The 22,500-nt window shown below is 38.5% G+C and overlaps 1 protein-coding gene across 4 annotated transcripts in view; it reads left to right on the forward strand.

The window, feature by feature from the left end:
• LOC137974348 (receptor-type tyrosine-protein phosphatase mu-like) overlaps positions 1 to 22,500 on the forward strand; it is a 76,708-nt gene that overhangs the window by 13,200 nt on the left and 41,008 nt on the right. For 2 of the 4 annotated variants that reach the window (XM_068821278.1, XM_068821279.1), the window contains exons 5-12: positions 2,615 to 2,803; positions 3,354 to 3,596; positions 11,030 to 11,221; positions 15,503 to 15,810; positions 17,205 to 17,346; positions 18,946 to 19,241; positions 21,162 to 21,303; positions 21,803 to 22,150. In XM_068821278.1, coding sequence (XP_068677379.1) covers positions 2,615 to 2,803; positions 3,354 to 3,596; positions 11,030 to 11,221; positions 15,503 to 15,810; positions 17,205 to 17,346; positions 18,946 to 19,241; positions 21,162 to 21,303; positions 21,803 to 22,150 — 1,860 coding nt within the window. Of the gene's footprint in view, positions 1 to 1,825; positions 1,832 to 2,614; positions 2,804 to 3,353; positions 3,597 to 11,029; positions 11,222 to 14,538; positions 15,159 to 15,502; positions 15,811 to 17,204; positions 17,347 to 18,945; positions 19,242 to 21,161; positions 21,304 to 21,802; positions 22,151 to 22,500 lie in introns of those variants that run through there. The other 2 variants (XM_068821280.1, XM_068821281.1) reach the window with 2 other exon arrangements.

Consider the following 22,500-nt stretch of genomic DNA (forward strand, 5'->3'; position numbering starts at 1 on the left):
TCTCAACGTCTAACTAAGTGTACTGTTTGCGGACAATCTGGTCATACGAGAATCCACTGTTTAGTGATGTGCGGTTCTTGTAGTGGCGACAGTCGTAAATGTGATTGCGAGCAGCCACCAGCTAAAAAACAGAAAACTAAAAAGGGGAGGAGGGCAACAGAAAAGGAGCAGCCGCAGGTAGCCGCAGGGTCTCCAGAAGCTGAGCCTAACTACAAATCAAATCAGCAACTTGGCAAGGCTTACCAAGATCTGAAGGCCCAGTTTGATGAGCTTGAAGATCAGCTAGCGCAGGCTCAACAGGACGCCGATGAGATGGCAGACTTGGTCCGGCAAAATGAACTGGAAATGGCCACCTACAAAGATCAGATGAAATCCAAAGATGACCGCATTAAGACCCTGGAGCAGCAGCTGCGAACCTTGCAGAACTCAGAACCACCAGCTGCCACAAACCATGAAAGTGCTGCGAAGGTCCACCGCAATGACCTTACTGAAATCCATCGCTGATACGCGGCAGTGCTCTCCATTATGAACGAGAAAAAGTGTAGCCTGAACAACGCGTACAGACTCGCAGGCACAGCACGCAGCACGGTTAGAGACTTTCTGGGTATAGTGGAGCTGCGAATTGTAAATGAAGTGACATACGAGAGCACCCTCGAGAGGCTGGGAGACCCGAAACTTTCAGTTAAAAGGATCGAGCAGGAGTGCCGAAGGCAGCTGGGCGATCTGTTGCCGTTTGTGAAACGACTTCGCATCGCGAAGAGGCTGTTGCCGATGGCGTTGGACGATGCCTTCTATTCCTAGTGGGTTTTGTCAACTTAAAAAAAAACGGCTCCTTTAGGAGCCACCAAGTTTGCAAAAGTCTATGACCAATTCAATTGCATTATGTTGTTCCCTTGTGCTCAAATATATTCTTGCCGCTTAATGATACTTCAAAGTCCTGCTTCCTTGCCGCATAATGATACTTCAAAGTCCCGCATTTCCAAATTCGCACCCTCTTAGAAGCCCTGTAATAATATATATAAATAGCTGATGATGACGAAGTCTCGGGCAACGAGTGAAAACTGGGTTCTAATAACACTTGTCGTAACGGGAACTGGGTTCTAATATCACGAAATACAATATGGTAGTGAAAGTTTTCCGTCGAAGACAGTTCCGTTCAGTTTGAAAAAGGTACGTTTAGGTTTTCAACAGATCAATAAGGCCCAAATGAGTCACCGACGCACCACCGACGCATCTTATATGTTATAAGTTTAAACAGCGGCCAACGCGTCGGCCGACTGTTGGCCGACAGTCGACCGACAGTCGGCCGACAGTCGGCCGACGCGTTGGCCAACGCGTTGGCTGACGCGTTGGTGGGATCGGATTCTTAAATTTTACCCACCCACCATTCAGACGTCCTGCAATGCTTAGCAAACAGTCTCCTCGAGCAGCGTTGCTGAGTCGCAAAAGCAGCACTGCTAAAAAGTTGTTTGCTTTAAGTGCAGCATGTTCACGGTCCCGCTGCAGCGCTTAAGTGACTTTGAGATGTCTTTGAGATGTCTTACGCGTAGTCATTTTTCGAAACTTCCGCAATGCTATTGATGCAGCCATCATGCAACCTTTCTGCAGATATAAGGGCAACGCTGGTCAGTCGCTAAAGCAGCGCTGCGTTAAGGTCGTTCGTTTCGTATGGGTAGGCATTGCATCACTCTTCAAAATAATTATCATGAACAAACAGAAATAGACCTTTCAACACTTAAAATAAATTATCATCACCATGTTCAGTCATATTAGGTTCTTGTAACAAGGTGTCCATTTCCACAGCAATTAGATGAAACTTAGATAAGAGTGGGTCATTGGTACATGATTTTACTGCACCATTTTTGCAATCAACAGCATGCAATATTTACACTTCAAATATTAATAATTACTGTACAGTAATTGCACCCAAATAAAGAAAAATAGGCACGTATTGCGTACGTGTGTTAGTGCAGTTAAACACAGCATTTTATTCCATTATTGTCAAGTGAGCCGCGTTTTGTCTTTCTGGAGATTCAAGTTGTCTTTGCATAATATGTAGTCCTAATAGTACATGATATTGTTTTGGTATGATAATCATAAATCATTATAGTGCCATGGTAGATGTCTTGGGTAAATACATGTAGCTCCCCTGAGAAGACATTTGGTTACTAGTTAAATACTAAACCCTGAAAGATTGAAGAAAATAAAAGGGAATCGAGTTGAGAAACAAAAGCGTTTGTAAACAGTGTATGACCTGTATTCACTCACTGCTGGCATAGCTAGCCTTCATTGAATTTAGCTGGTTTTTTATAGATGGTGACTAGTGACTGGAGCAGAAGTGTCTGAGTGTTATGCTAATAGGCCTTATGCATGATGACTTCATGTGCTAAAAAATTCACCACCAAGCCTCGTTTGCACAAAATTATTCACATCATCTGGACATACAATACTGTTCGAAGGTGGGTTTTCTTTACAAGTTTGTTCCTTTGGGATTCAGCTCATGCTAAAATTTGCAAGTTTGATTTTCGAATTCGAGGCTTGGTGGTGAAATCAGCTAGTCAGACGTCATCACACATAGGGACTATTTGATAATTCTTAACTTTTTCATTACAAGGAGATTCAACTGCTATGGGAGGAGCAACCAATCACCTTTGTGCTACTGTCACTCGTATTCCAAAGCAACAAGAAAAATCTTTTTTCTGCAAACCTGTAGCCTCTGGCAGATATGTGTCCATCCGAAATGCTGACAATCGTGCAGATTTGGCAGTTTGTGAGGTTGAAGTTTATTCTACTTACACACACAGTAAGGTTTCCTTTTAAAATTGTTCCATTGAATATTAAATTTTGTTTGCATTTACCAGTATTATGATTGTTTTTGAATTCGTTCGATCGATTTGTTGTTTTTTATGAAGCTCTTATAGTTTTTTTCAGTTTACGACATTATTGTGGAAATAAATACCCAGTCTGTTGCAAATTTACAGACTGTGTTTATTCTGGTGCTCCTTTTTAAAATAGTCTATGCAACTACATGTACTGTTTATTGTAAGCTTTGATGAAATGGCTGCAACACATACTTTACAGGGGTAGTTCAGATGTTTGTGTAAGGTGGGTTTTAATATTATTAATAAAATGAGACTGGATGACAGCATGTTTGTCCCAGATTCTACTTATCATTTTGCCACATCATTTACATGCATATTCACACAATCCCATGCAAATTACAGAATGTACTGGACCATAAGTACATGTAGGAACTTCATTCAAAGCTCTGTGTTGCTTATAATGGCATTAATTTTAAGACTGTAGTTTGGAGTATTTCTCTTTTGTCTCATGTTTTGGGCATTTTCTTTTAGATTTGGCCCTCAAGCAACCAGCTGAGCAGGTTTCTACTGCTAGTGGTGGAGCAGCATCAAGAGCTGTGGATGGAGACACCACAACAAGTGGGACCTGTACGCACACTAATAATGCAAAGGATGCTTGGTGGAGAGTGGACTTGGGAGCATCTGTTCCTGTTGCTGAAGTTGTTATTGTTAACAGATACTGTACACCTAGTGAGGGGTGTGCAGCATTTATGGATTCATTTCAAATTAAGATAGGTAAGGCAAACATTCAATCAACAAGATTGTTCATAAACGAGGCAAGAAGCCCCCAAGTTTTTATTTTTTCTTGTTTTTCTGCTGTCATTTTTTATGTTGTCAGCTTCTCCACTGATGTTCATATTAAGTGCCAAAAAGAAATGATAAGGCAGGGATAGCATCCTATCAGAGGACTATCAGAGGACTTCTATCAGCACCAGTGTCCGCCACCCTGAGCTACAGTACCGCTCAGAATTAACCTAACAGGGAACGCTGAACAGAACGCGTTACATATTCGTTCAATTTCCGTTCAATTTCCGTTCTCTTATCCGTTCTATATCCGTTCTATACCCGTTCCGAATCCGTTCCAGCTCTGTTCTCTTGTGGTTCCATTGGACGCGTTCCATGTAACGCATTTACAAGAAAAAGAACGCGTTCCTTTGAACGCGTTCACAAAAACCGGTAACATTCACTGCGAGATGAAGATGGGATTGTAACTTCGAGAAAAGCAGTTAGTCTTTTCCTAAAACGATGTTTTTGCGCTAGAGATATTTAAAAAAAAGCAGTTAAATTATTGCAGTGATCAATAAGATTTCTTTTTCAATTGTGCAAAAATATAATATTTGATTGTATACAAAAAGTGAGCAAAACAAGGACAAAAGATGACTTACGTATAAATTTGGCCTTGCGCACGGTATTGCTTGTCAATCGCTTACCGACAATACCCGAAGTTTATCTGTTATTTCTTTGTTACAAAGTATTTATCTGGAATAATACCGAAAACAAAAGTTTGTCTATTATGTCTTCTGTTTATTTTGATACTTTCCTTGTGTTGATTTTGCTTTGTTAGCGCACAGCACAAAGACAAAGTTGGTGGAATCCGAAAACTTTTCGTTGGACGGTACATTTTGATCCGAAACATCGCACTTCCAATTTCGTTTCTATCGTTTGTATCGCTTTAACCTTTCTATTGTTCGTTTGGTGCGCGGCAGCTATCGTTTGAAAGAATGGAAAAAAAGAAAGGTTTAAAGCGTTTTAAAGGTTTCGAGGGTTTAAAGTTTGTACTTTGCGTGAGAAAATTAGTCACGTATTGAGTAAAAATTGTCACGTGCTAGGCAACCAAACTTGTTTAGTGAAGCAGAACGAGCCAGTTGTTTTGTTTGCGCGCATTTCATGGCTAGTGGAATTTTGACGTGTATTTTCGGTTATGTACAAAAGAAATATCTTAAAGGAACGATTAAAGTGAAGGAAACCATTCAAACCGAACGAACCAAACCACAGATCAAACGATAAATTTATTTTTGGCGTGATGGTTAAAAATTTAGTGCAAAAACTAGTCGCGTAACGCTAGTTCTGGTTCTACAACTCTAAAAGTACTCATTGTCTGTGGATGAACAGTATTATCCAACTAATGCGTACGTAAATTTTCAAGCCTCTTTGGCCATATTGAGAAAAAGAAAATATTTACACTAACATCTCAATCCCGTTCACTGCAGCTGTTTTTCTCGCTGATTTGAAGTGCGGGTTTTTTTGTTTTGTTCTTAATTGAAAACAGAAAGATATTTTGAAGCTTTCTCTTTACCAGCTAAATGCACATGAAATGTACTTTCCATCTCCGTTTTCTGATTATTACAGTTTCCCAATTGTAGTCTTAAATTCAAGCGCTTAATTTAGGGGCCTTGAACACCAATCCCTTTTTTAACCGGGCCGGGTGTCAAGCGACACGCGCCTAATGCTAACAAATGTGGACTTCACAAAGTACACGTAAATCTCGCTAAGCGGGGACGTTCTCTAGAACGCGTTCCTGCAGATGAGAACGTGTTCTAGAGAACAGGTTAAAGAGAACTTGTTTGTTCCATATCCGTTCTGCCCCCGTTCCATATACGTTCTGCCCCTGTTCCAAATCCGTTCTGTTGCTTGTTCATTTCTCGTTCAAGTTTCGTTCTGATCACGTTCGCGAACGCGTTCCATGTTAGGTTAATTCTGAGCGGTACTGTAATTGCATCAAATCTCATCCTCTGGGAACCAAAGCAGGGGAAGACCAGCAACCACTTACATAGACACCCTCAGAAGAGATACTGGACCCAGTAACACTGGCGAGATTCGCGCCCTTATGAACAACAGGGACCAGTGGAGAGCAGCCATCCGTGATTCCCGAGTTGGTGTTGGCTAATACCCTCATCTATACAGATTGATGATACCACCACCGCCGCCGCTACCATTGATAACAACAAGACATGCAACTGCCTACAAAAGAACACATGGCCGCTCGACGGAAACTGCCTGCAATCATCAGTAATCTACCAAGCCACCATTACATGCAAAGACAACAACAGACAGAAATGTACATCAGACTCACAGAGAACGACTTCAAAACAAGATACAGAAACCACACCGCATCATTCCACCACGCTAAACATAGAAACTCCACCTAACTCAGCAAGCACATCTGGACCCTCAAAGACAACAACATCAAACACTTTATTTCCTGGCGGATTCTCTCATCTGTAGTAGTCATAGTAGTAGTAGTAGTAGTAGTAGTAGTCCTAGAAATGGCATTGAGCCAGCTTTGCTGAAATTAAGATTATTGTGCACAAGGGTGTGGTAATTACAGTACACATGACAATGTTTTACTTTTATATTTTGCCTCCTCATATATATTGCTGGTCAGGGCTTCATGGAATTTAAAATCAAACAATTTTAAAGTGAATAAGGAAATAACATTATTGAACAATATCAGCTTGTAAACCTCGCAGTAGTGGTGGGAATCGGTTGAGATTTCACAATCGATCATCGGAAATAATTGGATTGCCCCAACCGATCAATCATCGATTTTAATCGGAAAATCTACCAATGAGCATTCCATGCATTTTTCACCTATGTAGAAGTCAAAGTGATAGCTTAAAGTCTTTAAACTGTTTTTAATGTTTTTAGTAATCATTTTTATTTCAACTTTAACAGAAGCTACATCACTACTAAAAGTGTGTTACAGAGCTGGAATTGGATGAATAAACTCGATCAATACAGTCTTCTGTTACAAACTCAACTGTGTCTTTGAGTAATAAAATCCCTAGAAAACAACATAACATGAACTGGCAAGTCATTGTTTCATCAACTAAAATTTGCTTTCTAAAACAGCCCACTGAGTGCTCCAAACACAAAGTACTACCACTAAAGGCTCATGTCTTTGTAAGAAAATGAACATGTCAAAATTAGTAGGGCTCATGCGAGCCCTCTTTTTCCTCACAAGATTTCCTGCCCGGGTAAACACCCTTTCTGAGGGTACTGATGAGGCTGGTATGGCAAGATATTTTCTAGCAAGAATACTCAGATGTGGAAAGAACTGCTGGTTTTTCTTCCACAACAGTAAAAGCGTCAGGTCTTGGTCCATAGGAGTAGAGTTCAGATACTGTATTGACTGACTTCGTTTGCCACAACATGCTGACTTGATGTTACTCTCTCCCCCATGCACATGATATCTTGCAGCCAGTCATCCATGTCAGCCAATCGTGCTTTCTTAGGTGGGCCTGGGTGACTAGGCTCATTAACGTCGTTAGACTGCTCAATAGGGGTGGCATCTGATTGATCTGAATCAGTAAACAGGGATAGAGGGGTTCCTTTTGCTGTGTAACGGTACTGTGACTGTCCTCTTCTGGCTCTTTCTTAACAATGAATTCCCCCAAACTAACATTTTGAGCATTTTCCAACAGTAGCTTATTGGCCAGTTCCTTTTCAAAAGGAGACAGGAATTCTAAACCTTTAGTAAAAGGATTTATCTCACACGGCATCAAGACTAATTAGCTCTTTGTCTTTGGTTCTGGAGGCTATTTCTGTCTGGATGATCTGTTTCACTTTCTGAATAACAGGCACAAAGACGAGAGACCTCAGGAACTTCAAGACACTTCTTAACAACAAGATTAATTCTATGACCACAGCAACCAAATCTCACCCACTGCAACAACTCAAAAGCTTTCGTTTCATTTGCAGCATTATCAGTAACTGCAGTTGGAGTCACAAAGCTCCATGCTTGCTGTGTCTCCCTTAGACTGAAGGCAATGTTCTCTGCGGTATGGCTTCCTTCAAAAAAAAAAAAAAAAAAGAAACGAATTTTAATGTGTGAAATTCGCTCCAGGTCAACTACAATAAAAAGGTTGCTCAAGGCAGTAAGCACGTGGCAAAACTAGTGTCTCATTGGTCAACAACTATCACATGACATCGCAACACCCTTCCTTTAAATAGTCTAGTAAGGAAAGTATTCAAAACAGGAACAAAAGACAGGAATCTTGCGATAAACAAGTCTTAAAATGTTCTTCTGAGAAGCAAACGCAACAATGCATGAAGAAAACTATGAGCCTTTGAACTGTACACAAAGCGTTTATAAACAGTTCAATGTTCTTGAATGAAAACTAAGTCATTTTTAATGACTTAGTTTAATGCCATTTTTTAATGACTTTAATGAAATGAGCGGGGAGTTTGATTTGACGTCTGCTTCTAGTTACTGTTTCTTTGCTTGGCGTACTCCTCCAGTCTAGAAGTACTAAGTAAAAGTTGGTTCCATTTTTCTTAGATTTCTTGATTAGCAGTATTACTGTCTTCATATTGTCCTCTACGCAGCCATTTCTTTGAGGATAATTGGGTGAACTTATGACTATTTCAAAACCATAGTCCCTTACAAAGTTTCTGAACTCTTTCCGAATCAAAGGGTGGACCACTGTCACTAGAACATGTGAGGTATACCATGATTGGAGAAATGGCATTTCAATCGGGTAATTACTGCTTTCAATTGGCAGTCTTCCTTTCCAAATGATCAATCTCAAAGTAGCCAGAATAATAATCAACTGTACACAGAAAGTCCTTCTCGTTTACTGTAAGGTGGATATACATGACTGTATGTGTATCACAACCAACTTTCCACCATGGGCTTTCATGCAGGTACATCATAAATTATGAGCGGTTCTCATTTGGGTTGGTTGGCAAACATGTTGCATGTGTCATAGTGTTCAATGTAATCATGCAGAGATTTCTTAGTTCATGGATGGCTAATAAACAACTTCTTGAGCTCGTCTGAAGCATCGTTTTGTTGCAATGTGGGCACTGTGGATCTGCTCTTTAACTAGGAAGCTCAGTGATTACTTGGGTGACTAAATCACAGTTACTGGGAATGACAGTTGACAACAAGCTCATGCACCTAGCTCCCACACATACTGAAGGTCAAGAAATCATTTGCTAGTACGTTAAGACTAATTTCTTGCCAGAAGCGTTTGCCTAGACCTCTTTTTTAAAGTGATTCTGTCCTCTTTGACCTGTGGTCTTATCATACATGGGGCTGGTGCTGTAACAGCGAAATACTTCAGTCTCTGGAATGGCTTCAATTCTGAGCAGCTAGACTTATTTTTAACTTTTCTAATAACATGGAGTCAAGCAAAGTATTAAAACAAGAGCAATGGTGGAACCTGTTTTCTGACAAGAAATCTCCGATAGTATTTTTATTTGTATCCTTGTTCAAAGCATACATATGCATGTACCACAAGCAATATTACCAGATCCTGTATCTGAACTCATTATATCGAAACGGACTGTAGGGTATACAGCTGTACGTTACAAGTACCAGCTTCACTATTCATCCTGCATAATTCAACGATGGTTTGTGCATGGAATTGAAGAGAAATTTAAATAATTATTATGATGGTACAAAATGTGGACCCCTACCTGGACCTCCTTCTGTACACCACTTGAGAGAAGAAAGAAAAGTCAGTAGATGGTTTTCACAGTGACATCATCAAATTCTAAAATCCAACTTGCAAGTTCTTCTGAATTTTTATCGAAAGGAGGTTGAAGATGACCTAAAAATAAATATTTTCTCAAGTTTCCAGTTCCTTGACGTCTTTCATTTCAAAAATAGAGCATTTTGAATTTCTGCATTGTCACTTTGAGTGACACTGGCCATGATACAAATCTGTTAGGTTGCAAAAAAAATCTATCCCTATGAATCTCAGCAGTTTGAGCCTTTCAAGTACATTAGGAGATGTGTTCATACACAATGGACTTTATCTCATGAGAGAAAAGTTAGTGCTTTCATCGCAAAGTGAATTCCAGATGTTTTCGTTGATTACTGGCCACCATATTGATGGACCACATGACATCTCCTTACAAAACTCTGTAAAGTTGTGTGAAATGCTTCTACAAATAACTTGGAAAAAATGTACTGCACAGACCTGAGAATTGGACAAGTGGTTAAAAGATTTGTTTCCTACAATATTCCAAGTTCTTGGCCTTTTTCACTGAACAATTTTGAATTATTTTGTTCTTGCTGACAGTAGAAGTGAAATAAAAAATACAGCAAGCTCTAATCTTCTGTGTAACAAGATCATACTGTGCATCTTAATTCTTGCATTTGTGCTTAACCTCATTTCTTTGCACCTTTGACCACAATCCCTTGCATTGCAAAGAAAACTGTGTGCTTCTCCTGATGACAGAGCTTCCTCGTTTGTTCGTTTCAGGCTCACTGGTAGCGATTAAGGACCCCACAAGTTTTTAGCTTTTTACAGCTTTGAATACCCCTTATTATTGTTTTAGAATAAAGGATTCAATTGATTTGATTGAGTCAAAGTTTGAAGATTACATAATTATAGTTTGGAAAGAACTGTGAGATTAATTTTTTGTAATTATTGTCCACACAGCTGGAGGGTTATGTACACTATTTTTATTTTTGTTGGCTGTTTTAAGCTTCACTGGCCATAACAAGCATAAAATTGCAAAAAACCTCTCTAGGGCCTGTATGAGTATTATGATCGTTTTGCTTTGGTAGTTGTGCTATTACAACACATAATCAACTAAGAAGTCTATGAAATTAGCCCAGCTGGCCACCAAGCAATATTGTTTTGTTTGCTACGACGAGCAAATTTCAAAAGAATATTTGTTTCAAAATGAGCATAGTAGGTCTAATTAACATAAATGCATGTACAAAAGAATGTAAAGGTGGTTTCCATTTATGAAAGTGGTCTATAAAGTCACTGATGCTGGGAGCTGGTCATTCTTGGGTTCAAGTTTTCCTGTCATGACTGAATCAAGGATCATAATTTTTTATGTGCAGTTCAATAAATATGATTCATTAATTTCATATAATTATTATCATTGCATTCATGGTGCAAACAGTATTAAACTGTTGAAGTTGTTGATTCAAACTGGGCTGTTATATATCAATGATGCAGTTCACAAAAATAAATTCATACCTCCATTCCCCAAAGAGATGCAAAGTCATGTTTTAAACTAATTCTGTCTTTTTTAATGTTGGTTGAGCAAGGATTGACTAATGCTTCAGTGAATTAAAATTAAGCTTTCAGCATTAGTGGAGGAATTTATTCTGTCTCTGCAGCAAAGGTGAAGCAACATTACTATACATTAAAAATGTCCTTGTCACTTCTAAATGTCATTGCCTTCTGTTATTCACACAGGTAATAATACCAGCACAAACACAAGCTGTGGTGGGACCCTGTCTATGGTTACCGGGGAAACTAAGTCATTTTACTGTTATCCTCCAATTGTTGGTCGTTATGTCTCTGTTGTGGTACCAGGAGACAACAAAATTCTGAAAATTTGTGAGGTTGAAGTGTATTCCACACCGCAAACTTCAAATGGTGTCACAGGTAATTGGATTTATCAAATTATAATTCACTTTTTATGCCTATATGAACAGAGTTTTTAAATTGTGAATTGAGCCACTTACAGTATTATTCAATTAAGAAATAATTTGGCAAAAGTGTGTGTCAAAACAAGGATATTGTGTGTTGTAAAAGTGGCTTCAGCATTTAACTTCCTATGTCATCCAGTACTTGGTCCTTTCTTTGTTGATCCTGTGAGTTTGAGTTTCTTTGTCATACCCAATACACTTGTGGAACTGACTCCTTTTAATAACTTTAACACCTACAATCGGGAACAAAATTGTTGACACATTGACCATTTCTACCCCCTATGCCGCATTTCTTTCAATTAAAGTAGCGAGGATGGCACAGTCGGTTTATAACAGTGCGCGGCCTTGGTTCAAGAGGTCCTGAGTTGGATTCCTGAATCTCGCATCTTTGTTTCGACTTCTTTCCTTTCCGTGTAGCTAAGTAGCTTTAAATACCTGTAAAACAGAGCACTGATGGAGAGGGGGGAGTAAAATGAGCGCACCGTTGACCTCAGGTTTGTCAGTTGAATTACTGTTACGATTTATCGACGTTAAGTATGGTTACTTTACTTTTTTACTTTTTTTCTTCTATCTTTTAGCCTTCTTAGGTAGGTGTAGTCCAATTGCCCCCTTCCCCCCCCCCCCCCAAACAATGTTGTAGTGTGGTTCCCGGGATATTTAGGTACAATTAGGCAACATTGAATGGGAAAGGGGGGGTCTTATCAATAATTTAGAGCATGATTCAAATTATAGTGTTATTTTACACTTGAAAAGAAATGTTTAAACACAATGTGTTAACTCATTTTGTTGCTGATTGTAGCTTCTGGGTGAAGGTTTTGTCGATAAATTGCTAGTGTAGTTTGATACTGTGGGCATGACGCTCAGGAGTAAACGGCCAATTGAAGGGCTGGATGCATAAACCTAGTAAGTGACAATTTCGGTCGATTTTTAGTTTTACTCAAAACTAGCCCAAATTTTGCAAGTTGACTGGAATTGAACTTAAGAACATTGCCCGGGTATTTTTTTACCGATGTGAGCTTTATTTTTGAGAAATACATGTAAGCTATGCAAAAACACTATCGGCTTCACGTTTTAAAAACAATGGAATCAGCAAAGTGACACTTACCGTTCATTGTTTGATATATACATGACCACATAAGTCACTACATCGGTAGCGCAATCGAATAAAGCGAAAGGTAAACGAATTCACAAGGCGATGGTTCGACGCGCTAAGGGAACTTTGTCTTCGTTCGCACAGAGCTGTTTTTTTGTTTTTTTCTTTCCTTGTTTTTCGTGGTGATCTCATCGATCTTCGTGAACTTTAAGTTACATGAGATATGCATGACGAGCGAAGCTCCAGGCATGAGTGGATTAAGGTTGAAAATGTTGAGGTGGCTCATTTGCTCGGCAGTCGTCTTAAATCTTAACGTCCAAGTGGCTCACCTTTATAAGAACATTACCATGGTATTTTTTAACCGATTTAAGCTTTATTTTTGAGAAATGAGCTATGCAAAAACACTATCGGTGAAGCGACACTCAGTCTTTATTGTTTAACCGCACAGTTTAAAGTACTGCTCACATCAGTAATTCAATCGAATGAAGCGAGAGGTAGTACGAGATGAATGCAGGTACAAGTCAGTGGTTCGAGACGCCCGGCAAACTTTTTTTTTCGTTCGCACAGAGCTGTTTCTTTGTTTTTTCTTTTCTTGTTTTTGCGGCAATCTGATCGATCTTCGTGAAATTCAAGTTACATGGGATAAGCGCGATGCGCAAAGCGCGAAGCGCTAGGCAGGAGTGGTTTGATACACAATCTAAGGTGAATTTGTTGAGGTGGCTCGTTTGCTCGGCAGTTGTCTTAAATCTTAATGTCCAAGTGGCTCACCTTTATAAGAACATTACAGACTGATATTGTTATTGCTTGTTCTTTCATTGATTGCCGAACTAAATGATCATGATCCTGCTCTTATTTTGGATTCAAATCTCGCCCTGTATTCTGTAGTTGCTCTTAGTTTTTGCTCTTTGTGGCTGAAAACTATGAATGCTCTGAAGGGTTTGTTCGACGTTCAACTGAGCGTACCGATAGAAAGACAAGGGTGGAAAGCTCGATTTCGGATCGCTCCATCATCAAGCCGATTTTCATCAACAAATGCCCATCGTGCAGGTTTCTAATCATGCACCAGACAAGCTGAAACCCAGAGGTTTCCTATCATACCATTACAGCTAAAATCCGTCCAAAACTCGAAGCACAAAACCTCAAATAATATCGGAAAATCCAGCATTAGAAGCTCCAAGGATTAGTATGCCAGCCGCCATTTGCTCTGATGGGATGACTGTTTCTTGTCAGCCAATCAGAGATCAGCAAACGGCAGCTGATAGCACAAACCGTGCGAACAGATGCAAATTTTTTGGAACGGCTGATGAACGGCAATCTAAATCGATGTGCGATTTAAATTTAATAGCATAAGCAGAAACTATTTTTTTTTGTGTCTTTAGGTCAAACAAGTGATGCGTGTAGCGAATATACAACATAACAGGTCGGTGGTTTGACTGCCGAGCCATGAAATAGACACACTGATAATGTTATTGCTTGTCCTTTGATCGATTGCCGAACTAAACAAGCGTGTTCTTATTTTTGCTTCAAATCTGGCCATCAGTTTTAGTTTTTGCCCACAACGCATGCGAGACAACAAAAATCAAATTCCACAACGTTCTCATCCCCGTCAGAAAGCAACTGAAAAATATGGCTCTTCCCAAATTATATTTAACTACTAAGTAAGGAATAAAAAAAAATGCTCATTCGTTTCCTAATAGGTGAATAACTTGTGTGTAAATACTGAACATGACACCTCCAGTTATTCATATTTTCGAACGTCATGACTGTGAAGGACACTTAATCTGTAGGCCGGAAGTTGAACTTGTGTGAAACATCGCAGATTGGATACTTGTTGTTAAATTACTTTTTTGTATTTCGAGTGGCTTTTGCCCTTTTAAATTCCACTCTCATTTCTTTAAAAAGACAGCAAGGCTGATGTCAACGAGCTAGCTTCTTCACCTTTGCTCTGAATTGCTATAGGTGAGTGAACTTTCCAGTTAAATTCAAATTACTCTCACACGACGTAGTCGATTGGCCGTTATTTTCAATAAGTGAGCTGCCCTTTACAATTTTAGGCCTCTTTGGGCAAGCGATCAAAATTCAGCCAATCAGTGTGCTCCAGAATAATAAATTTCATTCCTTACCCCAAGATGCCTGCACCTGTACTGGGCAGTTCACTATTAAAAGTAACCGCCAACTATTTCATGGTGTGAGAGTACTAAGGCGATTCAGAGCAAAGGTAAAGAAGATGGACTGCGAAGTGGAAAGAATTCTTCAGATTTTGATGCAGAAATCTTCTAATTTATGGATATAAACAACAGTTGCTATCTTTACTCATTCATGAAATTTTGTCTGAAATATTGTTCCATAATCGACATGTATAATTTTATTTGAAATGTACATGTGTATTTTACACAAGTGAAATGTATTTTTTCAGGTGTTTATTAACCCATTGACGCCCAGGGGTTCCCCATTGACAAGTAAAATCGTCTGGCATAAGACAGAGTAAAATATTAAGTCTGGCCGGTTTGGATGTTAAAGGGTTAAGTGACAATTGCTTAAAATTAATGGCCCAGTTGGTTAAGTGTGAGGATCACTTCTCAACCTTTCATCTATAACCCGCACTTTAAATATTCATTTCTTTCATTCATCAGTCCTTTCACGGCAACACATGAGCCCAACAAATTTTCTGACCTCCCAACTGAGTGGCTTTGTAGCTCAGTTGGTATAGCATATTGCACCGGCATCTCAGAGGTCATGAGCTTGAATACCATTGAAGCTGAAGTGACAATTGCTGAAATTGTCCAGTTACAGTGTACATGTAAGTGCAAGGATCACTTCACTTTTTTGTCTATAACCCGCACTTCAAATATACATTTCTTACTTGTAAGTCTTCATGTTGAGCTAATTTACAGTTGAAATCACAAACATTGTCTTGTTAGTGACACTTAATTTTAGTGCTCAAAGAGATGCAGTAGATAGTGTTATTTATTGAGAAAAGGAGTTCATGAACTAGGAATTGTGGTAGAGAATAGAGTTTTATGAAGGCATTTTGGGAGGTAGTCTTTTAAGATGTCAAATTAGTGATGTTACTCTAGGGAAACTGGAAATAAAGGCACCTAGCTCCTAGCTAGCATCTCTATTTTTCTCTTGATTTAATTTCAGCCTGTAGAGCAAACCCAGTTGGAATCTCAAATAGTGCAGTTGTACGCAATCAAAGATTTTCAGCTTCCTCATCTCTGGGCAGTTTCCTTCCTTCCAAGGGACGTTTGAATGGAGCCAGTGCCTGGATACCCAGCAGTACCAATAATAACAATGACTACCTGCAGATTGATCTGGGATCTGTGTACTTTGTTTGTGCTGTGGCCACCCAGGGAAATCCCAGTGCAGGTGACTGGACAAAAACCTACAAGATAGAGACCTCTTTGGATAATGTCACTTGGCAGATGTATCAGGAAAATAACACAGTAAAGGTACTATGCACCTCTTGTGATGTACTATTTGCATGTACATTTATTTTTAGTTTGTTCACAAATGTTCAAGGATTTAATTTTGATGTTGGAATTAGCTACATCTCATTCACACACCTGTTACATTTTGTACAATAGAGAAACTTTAACAGCATCACGAAGGCTTCATAAAATGCTGTAAGTTATACCTACGTTTTGACTTATAATTTGGTCTTTTCAGAGCCTGTAAAACAAATAAAATTCAAGAAAAACACATCTAAGTAACTTAACTGGACCGGAGGCAAACCACAGATGTAACGTAACGTAACAGGGGAGTTAAACCAAAGGCATTTATAATTTCTATAACAACTCTATGTAGTGGTGAGACCCAGACTTGAACTTGAAATCACCAAATTTTAAGTCCAGTGCCCCATGCATCATAACACCATCGTTGCCAACACAACTCACACACGCAGCCACTCTCACTTTTATCAGTCAATAGTCCGAACTACATTGTACATGCACCTCCCTAATTGACAACAATGGGAAACAAATCAGCTGGTCCAAAGTCTTGAAATTGTCAGAGTTGTCATAATAAAACACAAACAAACTACTAGTGAAGCTAACAACTCAGGGACATGTGGCTTTTAAAGGATTTTATTTACTATTCAAGTTAAAATTTTGGTATCCCTGTGAAGGATTTAATAGGTACTGTTTTTTAAGTGGCATTTGGAGAGTGCAAAAATAAATCAAACCATTAACTATCTGGCTATACAGGGCAAAGAAGGTGTCATTACTCTGTGGGTCTAAAATGTGAAGAAAAAAGTGGAAGTACACTTTGCTATCAAGCCAGTTCACAGGCATCCCACTTTTAATAATCTGAAAGGAGCAATTCTGGCAGGAGGGAACCAGATGGCTATTTTACAAAGCATGATGAAGTTGAATCTGGGACAACCAGAAATGTATAAACAAATCCAAACCAGAGGCAAGAATGGGATTTGAACCCAGGCAACCACATGCAAACCCAACTCCCTAACCACTGGTCTATGCCACCAGGGTCTGCACTCTACATGTACATTGATACAATGTTACTGGATCAAATCAACCTTTTGTAAAAATGCAGTTTAATTTCATGCAGTATGTTTCAATTTTCATAATACAGAGCAATATATATTATTGCTGCATGTGTGCAGGTAGCAAGAAGACATCTTCACAGGAAACTACTTACCACAAGCTGTTACCTCACATAGTGCTTACTGTGAGGGAGTTGACTATGGTTCCTAAAGATGGTGTTGTGGCAAACACCAATGTATCATTTTATTCAAACAAACAAAGTACTTCCAGTTTGTTGTACATGTATAGTTCATTAGGAATGGAGTGCCCTAATTAAAGGTCCCACATTTCTTACCCTTTCTTAGATATTTTCAGGAAACAGTGGCCAAAACTTCAGTGTTAAAAGTGATTTTTACAATCCGCTTGCTGTCAAATTCATTCGATTCTACCCAGTGGCATTCAACAGCAGAAAAGCATTAAGAGTGGAAGTTTATGGATCCACGCAAGGTACATGTACACTTTCCAGTTATAAAAAGCAAGAGTTTTTGCTTTAGCAACATACATGTACATTTAAAGGCTTTAATGCTTTTTTTGTGGTTACTTAATGTTATTCTGAAGGAAGGGAAAAGGTTGGCAACAATTAAAGAGACTCACTATAGCTCCAGTGATTATGTCAACAACATCCACAAACTGATGTCAAGGTTTATTATCACTGTGAGAACAAGGTTCACACAAAATTACACAGTTGTATCGTAACGGGGTAAGAAAACCGTTCAAGTGAGATTACACTACAGACAAATTAATGTTTGGTTACATAAAAAAGTTAAAATTACGTGTTCTGAACAAATATAAAAACAGAGAAATATAAACCTAAGAGAAACATGTTACACACATGCACAATTACAGCAAAGTTAATGATAAGCGGCACGGCTAAAGAATTGTGTAAGCTAAAACTAGTTAATTATTCAGAGGCAAAATAACTACCTTGGTGCTGTCCTTGCATCACTGAAACAATGTTAAACACTTGAAAAAACTTGAAACTTGAAGCTGGAAACTTGAAGAAACTTGAGAAAACTTGAAGCTGAAAAACTTAGACTTTGACGTCGACTTGCTTCGCTCATGTCAACAAAAACTAATGTAAGTTACTTAGCTTGCTTGCGAAGAAATGTCGTGATTACTGTCGCGTGACAGAGCTGCCTCATAATATCTACAATGTATGGCATAAAGTCTAGCATGCGCATCCTGCTCTCTACTCTCTTTTGGGGGACTTTGGGGGAAAACAATGGAAAGACTCAAACGATAACTTAAATACTTAATATTCTAAAATGCAAAAGCGTAAGGGAAAGAAGGCTTCTTATGGTAAATTACTTAACGGTAGTTACACTCACTAGATAGAGAAATAGCCTTATGCAGCGCAATATCACTTTCAGTAAATTAGTCATCGGATTCCTCTGATGTTAATTCATTTCAATTTGTGGTGTTGTCTTTAAGGTATCATAATGCAACCTGTATACATGTAATTATGAATTATAGAAAGTACGTAATTGAGTCCCTTTTTACCAGGGTAGGGGCTTTTTCTTATTACAAGGCAAATGGTGTTAATAGAGAGGGTTGTTCATCATGAAATGCAGCCATTTGACCTTGGTGTCTATTAGATACATGTACATAGCATTCAGTATCAGAGAGTTGGCATTTGTGCAATCATTTACAGTGAGAATTCTTCCCTGTTTTTTTTTTCTAATTCAAGGCAGCGCTCCAGGATGTACAGTGACTTACACAGAAAGTACTTCTGATCATATGAGCAGTGTAGAGCTTCTTTCAGGGATCATTGATTTCCTAGTAATTTCAGTTTTATACAATGTACAGTTGTCCTTTCTTCTTTGACAAAAAAATGGGGTTCTGTTTCATTTGTATGAAGCTGATGCTACATATACAGTAAATGTCATGATCAATTAAGTTATTAGATTTACAAGCCACTTGTTTTAAGATGTTTATTATGTTAAATTCATCATTGCTGCAAAGTTCTTTAAAGCTCTCTTAGAGAAAAAGAGGTATATAATGTACCCGGCTATATATTTTTTTCTTTTTTTGCAACTTCAATTTCAGGTTGCTTGTCAACAGTTGGCAATGAAAGAGGTGTAGACCCACGCCCTTTTTCAGTTACAGCATCATCAGAACTTGATGGCACTCACACACAAGACTATAGTCATCTATATGGTATTAAGTCGTGGTGTAGCAAAGTTGTGTCTCCACCTCAATACTTACAGTTTGATTTTGGGAAAGTCATTACAGTTAGTGGAATAGCAACACAGGGAGATAATGAAGTGGACAAGTGGGTAACAAGCTATGGTATCAGCTATGGATATGATGGACAGTCTTGGCTAAGTTATAATGGAGGGCAGGTAAATTTACATGTACATGTATGTAAAAGGCAAAGTCTTATCCCCAACACAAAGACAATAGTGACCTTTAGATGGGAGGATGAGTACAACTACGGGTACAAGTTTTCCATTTTGAGCCCACTTGGAAGAATGTTGGCTCCAAACCTTATGCGCATACTCAGTACGGGAAACTCATACTTGAAGTTGTCCTTGTCCTTTGATCTAAAGGTCCTTAATGGCTTAGTCTGGCTGATCACAGTACTTCATGTGGCATTAAGCTTGCCGCTTCGCAAGTTTTGAAGTGAAGTGAAGTGAAGTAAAGCAATTAGTCTCTCCCCTTAGGGCTTTTCAGGACTCATTTACAATGTTTTTCAGGGGACTTTAGCCAGACTGCTTATTACACAGTAATGTTTACAATTTATTTTTAGGAAGTGTAAGATTCCCCCGTCCAGATAAGGTTAGACCACAACACGAGGAACTACGTTCCCTACTCTTATCGAATAGTGAGTGGGTTCTTTAAAGTCCCATACTATTTAATTTCCAACAAGGGTTGTGAGACGGGACCTCCGGTTTACGGTCCTTGTCTGAGAAGACTTTAAAGTCTAACCATTTGCAGATGTAATTACTAAGGCAGCACATTCTCCTCAGTTATTTTAAGACCCTGAGTATTGGTCCAGCCTGAGTCGAACTCACGACCTCCCGCATGACAGCCCGATACTCGACCAACTGAGCCACCGGTGCATGGTGTTTTGTGTCAAATAGAAAAAATTAATTAAAAAAAAAAATTAAGCTACATGTAAGGCATTCCAAATTACAATAAAGGAAACATAAAACTTGTTTAATATATTTCCCTTGTTGTTTTTTTTACCTGGCTTTTTGTACATGTAAATTGGACTACATTCTGTCCAATTTGGAAATAATTGGATGAGAAAAATTCCAAGGACTGCCAAAACTGGATGAGGCCGTACGTAGGCTGAGTCCAATTTGGCAGTCCTAGGACTAGCTATTCTGTAAACCCTAGGATTGACTACAAAAACCAATAAATACTGTAACAGCCGTTTATAAAAATAAGTAAGTGGTCGATAGACAACATATAAAAAGACATTCTTTCTTTCCCTACCCTTCTGCTTTGCTTCCAAAGTGATTGTGAAACGCACCTTAATAATCTGAGATTACTACTAGTTTCAGTGTTTAGCATCTAACATGATTGTAGAATTATTATACAGGGTTTTCTCCAACTCATTGCATTTACACTATTATGTTCACTATTACCAAAAATTATATTCTTTTCTCAATGATTTTCTAAATAATCTTAACCTACATGTAACATGGAAGTGTGAAACCAAGTTATGTGTGGGGGAAATGAAATTGGTTTTCAGCTCTTAACAGGGCACCAACTGCAATGATTTATGCAAATGGTGGATTGAAGTAATATATAGCTTGCTGAGTGCCTCAGAAACTGAGTGTGTGCAGTGATTTGCTTCTTTTTTTTTCCATCGAAAAAGTGTTTTCAGTCTTACAATGACAAACTGGTAATTACTTGGAGGGTGTAAACTGCAGGTTGCAGGTTAGAGTTGCAGGTCACTGTTTCACCAAAGCTGAAACAACCCAAAACTTTACTAATGCTAACATTAGGCCTAAAAAACAATGTTAGTGTAAGGTTAGCATTTTTTGTAAAGGTTTGGGTTGTTTCAGTAATAGTAAAACAATGACCCTGCAACCTGCACTTTACACCCTCTGGGTAATTACTTTTAAAACTCAACTGAAAACGTCTCTGAAGACAGACAAGTTTCCAAGTAAACAAAACTTCACTTTCAAAGGAAAAAAAAATACAGGCAATTTATTGTTTCAATAAAAAATACATGTAAGATGGTCATGTTGGGCCACAAGGATATCTATTCATATGTGTCCTATTTGGTTTTGTTTTATTTTATTTTGCAGCATTTAATTGGAAACATTGACAAACGTTCAGTCGTTGTTCGGTGGTTTTCTTTACCATTTGCGGCTCAGTTCGTCAGAATTCTTCCAAAGACCTACCACAATGGACTTTGTATGAGAGTGGAGTTGTTTGGTTGTAAAGATTGTAAGTGCTGCTCATTCTATCCTGTTTAAAAGAATAAGATAATTATTATCGAACTTAGCACTGCTTTTAATTAATAAGTTATTCTAAAACCACATCCAGTGTTTGGAAATTTTAAGGTATTCTGTACCAATCATCAAGTCCACTTAGAAATGGGCTTGTCAGTTGGTTGTCCAATTGGTAACTCCACATCAGGCAGTTCAAAGCCAGTCATCCACTTATGCAGTCAGTCTATTGGTTTGTTAGAGGGTTGGTCAATTATTCAGTGGTCCAGTCAGTAAGTCATTTACTTTAAGCAGTGGATACTTTAAGGTAAATCAATATCTTTGCAATTTCAACAGAGAATTAATGTTCATCATTTATGTTGTCGCAGAGTAGGATGACTGTGTTTGATCTGTTATTGGTCAAAATGTTTTGAAACTAACAGTTTTGGCCTCGTGTTTTAGATACAGAAAGCAAAACAACAAGAAGTAAAGCCATATATATTGTTGTTGTTTTTCAGTTCAAATTGCATTCCTTTTTGTGCATGTTGATGATGCGACTTTGTTAGCTGCAAATAGCGCAACTATCACACTGAATTGTGTCACCAAATCTAGCAAAAAACTGCCGCGTGCAATATCATATGAATGGAGAAAAGATGGAGTCAAGTTGGATGAGTCAAATTCATCTCTGACAATAAAATACAGTGATCCTAGCGATATCAACAATAATTATCGTTGTGCAAGATTGAATTCATCAAGGCGTCAGGTTCAGTGCCATGCAATCTACCAGTGTTCTGCATCACTTGAAACGGCTGCTGGTTCACCTTACATTACAAGTCAGGGAAATTCAACTGTTACTGTCACTTTACGTAAGTAAAATTGTTTTGTACTGAGGATGCCTAATTGTCACCCCAGGAAGGGGCTTCAGCTTTTACAGATCTTTTGTAATGTTGCATTTTCATGAAATAATTTTTTGGACCCTTTCTTCTTTTTCTTGTTTTTGTTTTTTATTTTCCGTTCAGAAAAACACAGAAAAAGAACCTTAAAATGGCTGCTAAAGTAATTTATTATTCTTTTATTTACTGTTTAATATGATTTAGCATCAGTGGCTATGTAACCTTTTTAGGTTATTTCAATGGCAAATTTATTGAAATAATGAAGGTTATCCATACATCCAATACAGTGTTTTGCCCAGGAATTGGGAAGGCCAGGGGGCATT

Source organism: Montipora foliosa, chromosome 10 (genome assembly GCF_036669935.1).
Source record: "Montipora foliosa isolate CH-2021 chromosome 10, ASM3666993v2, whole genome shotgun sequence".
Lineage (NCBI taxonomy): Eukaryota > Metazoa > Cnidaria > Anthozoa > Scleractinia > Acroporidae > Montipora > Montipora foliosa.